The sequence below is a fragment of the Ctenopharyngodon idella genome, chromosome 9 (genome assembly GCF_019924925.1).
Source record: "Ctenopharyngodon idella isolate HZGC_01 chromosome 9, HZGC01, whole genome shotgun sequence".
NCBI lineage: Eukaryota > Metazoa > Chordata > Actinopteri > Cypriniformes > Xenocyprididae > Ctenopharyngodon > Ctenopharyngodon idella.
The window spans coordinates 18,799,181-18,810,800 of NC_067228.1; the positions used below are offsets into that span (position 1 = coordinate 18,799,181).

The 11,620-nt window shown below is 37.7% G+C and overlaps 1 protein-coding gene across 1 annotated transcript; it reads right to left on the minus strand.

The window, feature by feature from the left end:
* Window positions 1-235: 235 nt before the first annotated feature.
* Window positions 236-10,864, minus strand: coq10b (coenzyme Q10B). Its single transcript, XM_051905558.1, has 5 exons — window positions 10,696-10,864; window positions 8,380-8,532; window positions 4,378-4,570; window positions 4,138-4,239; window positions 236-1,741 (listed from the first exon to the last, which is right to left on the minus strand). The coding sequence occupies exons 1-5, from the start codon at window positions 10,794-10,796 to the stop codon at window positions 1,574-1,576; spliced, it is 717 nt and encodes a 238-aa protein (XP_051761518.1). The 5' UTR covers window positions 10,797-10,864; the 3' UTR covers window positions 236-1,573.
* Between the last annotated feature and the right edge of the window lie 756 nt (window positions 10,865-11,620).

The window sequence follows — 11,620 nt, forward strand, 5'->3', positions numbered from 1 at the left end:
GCAGCATATTGTGCATTCTGCACATTTTCATGACTCTAATATTCCATTTCAACAAGGGCAGTGTGTTGTAATTAGATCTTAGAGCCGTCATTGACACTGGCCACTAGGGGTCATAAAATGGGTTACTTGGAAGCATTCTAATATCAACCCTCACATGATCAACCTATTTTAAGCTTAGACACCAGTCAGAACAAGATGTTGATAAACAAAACAAAAACCACACCAGACACAAGGCTAGGTTTTACATATAAAAATACTTTATAAACCATGCAGGCAGGATATATATTCACCCACGACACTCATTAAAACACCTCAATTAAAACAAACAAAAAAGATCCCAAAAAGAAAGAAAAAAAAAAAAAAAAAAGATTATTCATTTGTTTTTTTGTAGCTCAATTGCGCACTAAAGTTTAGTCTGTGATCTTACATCAGATATGTACACGTGGTTAACCCATAACCAAAATAAATATAGGATACACGCATACATGTTTTTAAGATAAGGATAAATAATATGTAACTTTCTCTGTAAAAAGGCAGTAAGCATGAGGATGCGAGCAGAATATGGATTGGAATCTTTAAAAGGTCTGTGGCGACAGATACCTCACTACAGTCACATGAGAGCTCTGGGAAAGATTCTGTACACTCTCTGTTCCCAGAGTTTGGGCCCTTTTAGAAGCAGTGGATATCGTAGATGGGTGAGCAGTCTGTTAAAAACTACATACAAATATATTGCACACCTCTAGGAGAGAAAAGCAGTCTTTAATCTGGACACTTAAAATGATGAGATTTCGCACCCTTTGGAGAAGTGAACTGGAGCGCCACCGCCAGAACTAAACTGCAAATTTGTATAACGCAAGGCAGTGTGTTTTTTGTCAGCCTCTTAGCATTTGTTTTTCAAGCCCTTGTTTGTGCTGGTATGCAAGAATACAACAGACCTGAGTCCGGTGTGCAGCCTTGATACCCTGATAGAGCTGTATGTGCATTTGGCTGCAGTAACAGTCAGTCTTCTGCACGTGACGCATGCACTCAAGTCGAGTCTCCTTCGTCCCTTTCTTGAAATCATATAGGATCACCTAAAAGCTTTTAAATAAATACATTGCTCACCTGTCACATAAACTGTGACAAACATGACAATCTTTCCATAATGCACTTTAAAAATACCTCAAAATAATGTCCTTTCGAAGAAACCCATGACCTTTGTCTACTGTGCCATTCATGAAGCCCTGATGGTTTTTGGCAACTGTTTTTAAAACCATGTCAAGGTCCTCATATAAAAAATATACGGCTCCTGGTGCCATGCTGACAGCGGGTTTTAAAAAGTTAACATGGAGGTAGTGGGGCAGGGCTCAGTGGGGACAATCAAGTCCCCCATTAAAAGATCCAGCCACATATGTTTTTTTAGCATAAAAAAATTAAATCATCTGTTTTGTTTGGACCAGGCACTGACAATATTCAGGCACAGAGTTCCTGCTCTCTCGACTGTCTTTATAATACTCTAAACGCATGCTTTCAATAAAACCCCCAGTTCCCTGTACGACACCCCCTCCCCATCCGTCTGAAGCTGTGGAATGAACTACGTGTGGTGGATCTCATGGAACATGAGTTCACGTGGGATCTGTGTCTCTGGGCCGTACAGCTTGGACGCCCGTCGCTCGAAGGCTGACACCATCTGCTTCACGACCTCGTCAAAGAAAACGGTGGCCAACTGAGAATGCAGGAGCGAGCGGAACTCGAAGGAAATCTAGGAACGGACAGAAGCAGGGAATCACAGACAGTCTCAAGTCAACATTTATAAAGCTTACAAGTAGGGTTCCTTAGGTAAAACCCATAAAACTTTCAAGGGAAACCTAACATAAGCTCTAAGTTTGTTAAATGATGGTACACGCTAAAAGTCAGTGTGATGACTTGTAAACAAAATAATTACAAAAAATGTTTAACTGTCAAACACCAGAAGCATTGAAAGTAATTGGAAGATCTTGTTTCAGCATTACAGCAAAGCCACTGTTATTTATTCAAAGCAGTGTGTTTTTGTAGGATACCATAATCAAGACAAACTGATTCATTTACATTTTTCGCAAGGCTTTATGGGATGAGGAGATTATTAATTTCCTCTTAATAGAAGCCAAGTACAGTCTTTTTTTTTTTTTTTTTTTAAACTGATTTTCAACTTCTGCTTTGAATCAAATGTTATCGAATGTTGTAATTCATAAATATTATAACTCATCTCAGAGCTGGCTCAAGGCTCAGAAAAGTCTTAAAATAAAGAGTTTTGAAATAGAGAAACTGAAAGGGACACAAACCTCACTGGTTCTTGAGCAAACTGAAATGTACTTGCTTGACATGCAAGAACCACTGGGGTTTGTTCTTGCATGTCAGGCAAGTACATTTCAGCTTCTGTTTGACATATTTGATGAGTTTCATGTATGTGTGTTAATCAATGTTTATATTTGAATAAAGGCCTAAAGAAAATCTGTTCATTATACAGTGCCACTTGAAAGTTTGTGAACCACTTGCAGAATCTGAAAAATTTTAACAAAATAAAAGAGATAATACAAAATGCATGTTATTTTTTATTTAGTACTGTCCTGATTAAGATATTTTACATAAAAGATGTTTACATATAATCCACAAGACAAAAAAAATAGCTGAATTTATTAAAATGACCCCATTCAAAAGTTTGTGAACCATTGATTCTTAATACTGTGTGTGGTTACCTGGATGATCTACGACTGTTTTTTTTGTTGTGTGATGGTTGTTCATGAGTCCCTTGTTTGTTCTGAGCAGTTAAACTGAGCTCTGTTCTTCAGAAAAAAATCTCCAGGTCCTGCAGATTCTTCAGATTTCAAGCATTTTTTGCATATTTGAACCCTTTCCAGCAGTGACTATGATTTTGAGATCCATCTTTTCACACTGAGGACAACTGAGGGACTCAAACACAACTAATAAAAAAGGTTCAAACATTCACTGATGCTCCAGAAGGAAACACGATGAATTAAGAGCCGGGGGGTGAAAACTTTTTGAATTTGAAGATCAAGGTAAATTGTACTTAATTTGTCTCCGGGAAACATGTAAGTATCTTCTGTTGCTTCCGAAGGGCAGTACTAAATGAAGAAAATTGATAGTTAAACAAAATAAGAAAAATTTGGACATCTTCATCCTGTTCAAAAGTTTTCACCCCCCGACTTTTAACACATCGTGTTTCCTTCTGGAGCATCAGTGAATGTTTGAACCTTTTTTAATACTTGTGTTTGAGTCCCTCAGTTGTCCTCAGTGTGAAAAGATGGATCTCAAAATCATACAGTCACTGCTGGAAAGGGTTCAAATATGCAAAAGATGCTGGAAAACTGAAGAATCTGCAGGACCTGGAGATTTTTTCTGTAGAACAGAGCTCAGTTTAACTGTTCAGAATAAACAAGAGACTCATGAACAACCATCACAAAACAAAAAAACAGTCATAGATCATCCAGGTAACCACACACAGTATTAGGAATCAATGGTTCACAAACTTTTGAACGGAGTCATTTTAATAAATTCAGCTATTTTTTTGTCTTGTGGATTACATGTAAACATCTTTTATGTAAAATATCTTACTCAGGACAGTACTAAATAAAAAATAACATGCATTTTGTATGATCTCTCTTATTTTGTTAAAATTTTGCACATTTTCACAGATTCTGCAAGGGGTTCACAAACTTTCAAGTGGCACTGTATAAAGCAACAGCATCTGAAGTGTTCTGGCTTAAACTTTCAATGAAGGGACAGAAATACTATTTAAAAAAAAAAAAAAAAAAATCACCTCGTTTGTGTTTCAAAGATGAATGAAAGTTTTAAGGGCTTGGGATGACATGAGGGTAAATAAATGACGACAAAACATTCATTTTTTTAACTATCCCTTAAAGTATGAGCAATAGTAAAATGGTAGCCTTTGCAAATACCCCTAAATATACTTCAGACTTAATATTAAAGATTAAATATACACTAAATATTCTTAGGACTACTAAAAAGGTTCAGCTCTATTTTTCTGTTCCATCTACATATGCTGAGTAAACTAAAAAGAATGTCAGTTTCAAAAGCATTCCCAAAGTCAGTGCAGCTTAACCTGAGGATGATAAACCAGTTTGTGTTTGTAATACTCACAGAAAAGTCAAGGGTGCATGTACGGGGGTAGCCAGGAAGACCAGGACTGAAGCGCCATACAGTTTCCAGGTGATTGAAAAGTTTTCCATCAGAGCAAGACGCCTTAAGAGCAGAAGAAGTTAGAAAAGACTTGTAGCTCACACACTAGATTAACAAAGTCTGATAACACTGTACATGCAACTAAATCACTGCCATAAATTCATACAACAGATCTATATTAAAAAATAAAGACGCATATACCTTGACCAAATGAGGGCGGACCGTAGAAACGAGAGAGGTGTAGTTTTCTACCACAGGAGAGAAGCCCACAGTTAGCTTGGCCTTGCAAAATCCCGTGCGGCGGAATACAACGTCTGAACGTTTGCACCAGGGCACGAACAGCAGGTAGTCTTCAACTTTGGCCACAACCTCATACATTTCCTGCATTGAGTATCTGCATGCCATAGAAAAAGACTGTTAGCCAAGATAATATAATAATGTTCTGTGTAAATCACACTAGTGGTCGACCAATATATATCGCCCGATATTTGGCATTTTTAAAATAACACACAGTGCTCACATTCTCCATCTTCATTAGTTTACGGTCACTGTTTAACAGTCATATTTAATTATTTAAATAAAAAATATTAAATTTTTTCATTAGATAGAACTGTTAAACAAGAAAGTAAACGGTATGCAAAAAAGTATAGCGTTTGCTTTTATATTATTAGTAACAAAAAAGCAAACTAGGCTATAATACTTTATTTACCGTCAATCAGCAAATACGCATCTATATCATTTAAACAAATCTCTGAATATCTAATAAAATTTAATTTCACAAACCTTGCAGATTTAATCAAATCCAGCTGTGAGATCTTGTGAAGTGTGCATTTGTAGCCTGCATGAGCATGTTACTGTGCATGACGGTCTGTCCGTGCAAAGTGAATGTGGACAGAAGTAGATCTCAGCTTCACTGGAGATGTGATCGACAAACTTTAAATCTTTGATTTTAAAATATGCTGAGCTATATCCAGTTGCCCACTGTGTCACATTCATATTGTTTTCACTGTGTGCTGTATGTAAAATTAGTGTTACCTTGTCTTTATATGAAAAAAAAAAAAAAAGGATCGCCAGTGCGCACAAACTTACCAGACAATTGAGTGCCCTGTTACAGCATTTGCTTGCTTTTTATTCATATATTTTTAAACAATTACTTTATTTGTGAAAAATACTGTGATAGAATTGCAGATTCAAGAAGTTGCCATCTAAAGTTTTTTCAATTTATTTTCATATTATTTACTTATAATTTATTAATATTAATTAAAATAAATATTACATTATATTTATTATATATATATCGGCCACCTTGCTCTCTAAGATATCGGCATCAGCCGTCAAAAAAAACAATATCGGTCGACCACTAAATCACACCAATTGTTTAGTTTTTATTTTGGGAGTAGATCTCTTAGGAGGGAAAGGTCTTTCTACGCAGGAAAGTAGTAATTTAGCAGACACTTTAACTCAACGTGACTTACAGTACACTGAATACAGTGGCGTAATCCAGGGTTAAGTGCTCAAGGGCACAATGGTGATAGCTTATAAACTTTCTGATTACCAGCCCTGAGCTCCTTCAGCCATTACGTAACACCAATGAATCTGCAGTTAGTCTGAAGAGTTCAATGACCTTTCCTATAAATGTAACTATGGGGTCATGGCAGTTCATAACCTTACTGCAAAGGAGACTGGATGATTTAAATATAACTCAGACAAAGACAAAGATGGATTTAGTGCTGTCACTGAAACATGTTTCTGATGGTCGATTCAGACAACCAATCAGATATGAAGGCACAGATATCAGTGTGGGATTGAGTCACTGCTGAACGTCACTGCAGAATGGAATCAAGAAAGAAGAAAGGTCAAACACTGTTTGTTTACAGTTAGTTTTTTGTACAGGGTCCGTCAGAGGTAAAAGTGGACACGTCTTAGGTTTGAAGGTCTCATTTTGGAGCATTTTAAGACCTTCAAGTTAAAGATAAAAGATAAGATAAAATGTTTTTTTTTATATATATATATATATATATATATATATATATATATATATCTTAAAATTACTCAAGTCCCTCCCCATTTGCTTGTAAACCACAATCAAACCAAAACACACTGACTACACAGGTGCTCAGGTTTGCTGCTGGATAATCATTTAGCATATTCACATAACGCTTTTATCCAAAGCTACTGACGGTACATTTATTACAAGGACTTCCCCTGAAGCAATGTATGGTTCAATGCAAGGGTACAATGGTGATTCTCATGGCTCACTCCTTATAGCCTTCTGTGGCCGGTTGCACAAAGCCGGTTTCAGTTTCTACCCAGGTAAGTTCAAGATTAGTTTGAGCAAACTCTGTTTTTTTGGGCTCATGAAGGTGGATTGGTTTTCAGTGGTTTCATTGCTATATTAATATAATTATTAAATTAATTGACAATACTAAACTTTGCTTTTAAATTAAAATAAATATAATGCATGCATTAATATAAAGCTTTAAAACAGGTTAAGCTTGCATGTATTCTTTTGTGGTATTTGTGAAACTATATAAATTATACGGCCTGTATAAGATGCTTTGCACATTGCAATTATAAGATGCTCTACATGTTCCATACGATTGGCTGTTTGCCGCACGTGTCACACTTTCAGGTGCACGTGCTTCAGAGTTAATCGCAAACGCTGGATTAAACCTGAGTTGACAGAGAACGTTCCTTCCTGTAGAATCTAGTCCGAATCTAGACTGGTCATAAAAAGGTAGATTGGTCTAATCTGAATCCAAAAAGTAAGTCTGATTGCTCCTTAGATAATTGTTTGCTGGACAAACTAGTTCTCAGTAGGTGAACAATACCTGAATAGCATACTGCATGTTCTAAGGGTGTACTCACACTAGGCGCTCTAAACCGTGCCCAAGCGCGTTTGACCCCCAAAGCCCGGTTCGTTTGACAAGTGTGATCACTCCGTTCCGTGCCCAGTTCGTTTAGCCGTCTCTGGCCCACTTGGAAGAGGTGGGCCAGAGCACGGTTCGGTCGGGCTCGAGCTCGGTACACGTGCAGTGTGAGTGCTAACCGTGCCGGAGCAAGGAACAGCTACTACTTTTGTGTGCACTACTGTCATCATTATGACAGCAAACATCTTTACTACTACTTTGATAGTACACTTATCAACTCATGTAATTAATTTGAGTGTATTTGGGTTTATAACGGGTCTGCTTCTCACCTTATTGATGAACAGGAATTGTAGTTTGCGAATAAAGCTGTAAATTCCTCCATTAACCTCAGCTGCCTTCGTATTAATCCTCTGATAAGAGCTATTGTAAATCGCTGCGTGGAATAAATTATAAATAGCCTATATTGGGTAGGCAGTATCTTAGCGAAAGTGCAATTTTTCCTGTTTTTTTCCCGTTCAAAAAGTTGCATTGTATATGATGTAAGCGTGCTCCGGTCTGGAACGTTAAGTGCAATGTGAGTGCGGGCCAGCCGGGGAGTCGGGAGGGGCACAATCGCGCTCGGGCTCGGTTCAAGGCAACCGTGCCTAGTGTGAGCACACCCTAAGAGTCTGAATTGTGCAACATATAGACATTTTGCTATTCCATAAGGTCAATGGAACTAATTTAATAAAAAATAAAGAAAGAAAGAAACCTTTACATTTATTAAATAAAATTGAATTTTTTTCAAAATAAGTAAGTAAATAAAAAAAATAAAAATAAAGGTAGGGGGGCTGTGAGCTAGGTAGCACTTTTCAAGTGTGATTAACACCAAAGTGAATTGCTTATGTTGTTGTTAGCATGTCATAGGTCAAAGAACACATGGGTCAAAGAAGGATGCCAACATGGCGGATGTAGTGTGTCCTGGAATGCATTTACTATACATCTGTATACCTATAGTTCACACTTCATCTACTGTAGACAAGTCCTTCATCAAATTTAGTATGTGTACATGTGCTGGGGCTCTATTCTGCAGGACAGCTGATCCTCTGCTCTAAAATTTCAGGCATCAGTTGTCAGAAGCGTTTCCTAAGTAACTTGATGACGCGAGTTAACTAGTACAGATCCATACTCCAATAACCCCAGATACCTAGAAAGCTGACATAATAAATATTCCCATGCCCTGTTACATAAACAACATTTGCCGGGACACTGGGGCTAAAGTAATTATGGACCTCAATAAAAATTAAAAATAGAAACAGATCATGCACCATATCCAACTTGGTTGGGAACATACCCAATAATGCGTCTTTCAGAGTACTCCTTCCTCTTGTTAAAGGACTCAGAGAAGTTGAAGAAGCTCCTGGCAGGAGCCACCACAGCACGACCTGACACAGACCTGAAGAGGGGCGGCACTCTGGTCATCAGAATTCCACATGAAGACAGATATCTGTTGATAAAACAGGGTGAAATTATGTCATTCAGCAACAGCATACTCAGTACCTATACTCAGACAGGTAGTGGCATTGTACAAGACTGCGTACTTTGTTAGTGTGATAATTTATCTGCTTGTTGGACATGTCCAGACAGCAGACGACTCCTATGAGTCAGATAAGAGTGGAGAGACCCAGTGATCAACTTAGATAGCGGTTTGCAATTAACAAGATTTGGACTCTTAATCAAGACAGGGCTTTGATTAAGAATAGTGAAAACAATTGCTTGTTGGCCTTAATTTACTCCCAATAACATGAATTTTCAGACAACAACAACAACAAAAAATCTAGACTACTGCAAAATTGAGTCGTCCTGGTGGGCTGCACACAAACATAGCACAACCACTGTTGTCCAATTCATGAAACGACTCTCCGAAGCCAGTTCTTTTAATGACCATTCGATAAGTTTCACAAACTTATGAGCTACCACACTGAATCACTTTCAGTGATGTCCGTCTCAACATTACTAAATTACTTGAGGCATCCCTAAGAAACAACTGAACAATTGTTAATAAATTATAATTATGGAGACTCTTTATTGCTACTTTTGTTACTAAGATTTGAATATATAATTCAAAAAAAGGCAAACAGCTGTCAACAGCCTTTCCAAAATCCAAACAGCATGTGATAAGTAAGTGTAGCCTAGATGTGGTTGCACAGAATTTAAGCACAATGCTCTATCATGTGCAAATTTTATATGTGCAATTGTGTAAAAATGTAGCGTTTAAGAGTACCCTGTATTGTTTTAATTGTTATGCACTGACTAATTGAATTTACAAAGGCTATGAATGACAAGCTTTTGAAATGCTAATGAGTGGTTTAAAAATGCCAACAACTGTGATGCAACCAGCCTTACAAATTAGACCACACAACCAATTCACAATAGAAGCTGCATAAAGCTGTTGTGAATTAGAAAGTGTACTTCTTGAATCAAACAGTTCATCATTAACTACAAAACCTTATGGAGTTGCACATTCACGCCGTGAGAGCATAGTTAAAGGAAATATAGGATATGCAATCCATGACGTTCACCTGCCCTCTATTTGTCAAGACATAAATCACAAGGAGAGCGTGATCACTGACACCTGTAACCAAGTCAAGGGCAGTAGTAACACCCCATTACATTAAAATGTGTCTAATATATGTATGATCAATCACATACACATATCTGAAACACAAGGGGATGGGGCTTTGCTCTAAAAATGGCACAATATCTCCTCAATGGAAAGAGCGGCAGCCAAATTCATTCATGTGGTCGCAAGTGCTGCTAAAAACTGTGAAGCATGGCGTAACTGTGACAGCCGATGGTGACGGAACAGACACTTGCAGGTGGCCTTATGCCAGGCAGTTATAGCACTTGGTATGGGTACACTACGTCCCTGGCCACAGGTGATAAACGTCACAGCTTAGCTTGTGATGTCACATATTCTGCAGAATCCTGTAAACTCATACCTGCAAAGATGTCTGAAATTACTAAAGAAATCATTGTGGCACTATATGTGGTTACACAATAGGTGCCAAAAGTTTGTTTGTTATCTCCCCAATAATAAAAAAAAAAGATTGCATCTGATCTGCCACTATATTAAATAATTCAATCTGAATTAACACTAGCTGTATGCAGTTGGTGATCAGATTTTCCAAAAATTGAAAATCCCACTTTTTGTTGTTTCCCTTCAAAGCATTTGGAGCTTGAAAAGCTTGAAGCTACATTAAAAAAATCGAATTAACACCAGCTGCATGCAGTTGATAATCATTTATTCCAAAAATGAGAAAAGCTCTTGTTAGATACACCTGGTCAATTACATAATATCTTAACCTTGCCACTGTCACTTATCTGGCAACCAGATATGTGACTCGCTCCCACCCACCCTCCCTCCTAAAGTTAGTGTGTTCTTTTACACATTTATTTGAGCACGTCGAATACATTAATACATTGTTGGACAGTAAATAAAGGTTTTACTGACACAAATGTGTCAGGTTGGCCTTAAATTGTATCCATTTGTAAAAGCGAAACTAACCGTCCAACTATCGTCAGCAGCTCGCGAGTTATTTCACTGAACACTTCGAGCTTCACATAACCGCCCACAGACCCTGCGAAGCATTAAACCGTAGTTAATTACCTTACTCCATTCCTGCCCGGTGTTTCTCGACTGGTTGTGGACGGTAAGTTTCTGATACATTCCGCCACCGCTCTCCTCAAACACCGGGAGCCTCTCGCCATCTTCACTTCACCTCCTTTTCGCCTCCTCCCGTCGAGAACTCTTTTCCCGTCTCGAAGACCAGCCTTCTCAGATACCCCCCCTGGGATCTCATTGGCTGAGGCTGTCTCTCTTGGCTTCTGATTGGTTGAAGTCTTCCGTCCGTCACAAAGTGAGCCTACTGACGTAAATGTTTTAATTGTGCAGAGGGTTTGCGTGCGCAGAATTGTCACGGGATGCGGGATTGGGTTGCCCAGACTGCGCGACCTACAGTGCATAGTTAGTAAAGGTTACAGCTAAATTTGTTTGAGGACGCAATGTAAAAGCATTAAGTTTGAAAAAGATAAAATACGTTAAAAAAGGAATACTTTTGGGAAAATAACATTACTTTAAAATGCATATATCTGTCCCGTATTATAGCTGTTATAAAAACTACTACTGGACTAAACTGACTGCTTGTCATTACGTCAATGAAACTGATATTATATAAGATAGCCCTGATTCAATTTGGAACACTTTTTACAACGATGTATTTTCCATAGTAGTTGGTCTTCCCCATTTTATTGTGCTGTATCTCTAAACTTCCCTTCAGGCTATCAAATTTTGATAAGAAAATGCTCATTGCCTGGCAGCTGATCGCTAACCTCACATTTATTAATTTGGAATAATTAGAATATTTAAAATAATAAAACAATTATACAAATTATATATCATATATATTATGTATTTCTTCCAGATCCAAACTAACGCCACACGTTCATATCAGTAAATGCTGAATGATGGCATTTGTTTTTTATTCAGTTTTTCAAAAGCATTTCAAAAGTGCATTCCAGAGAAAATGTACGCT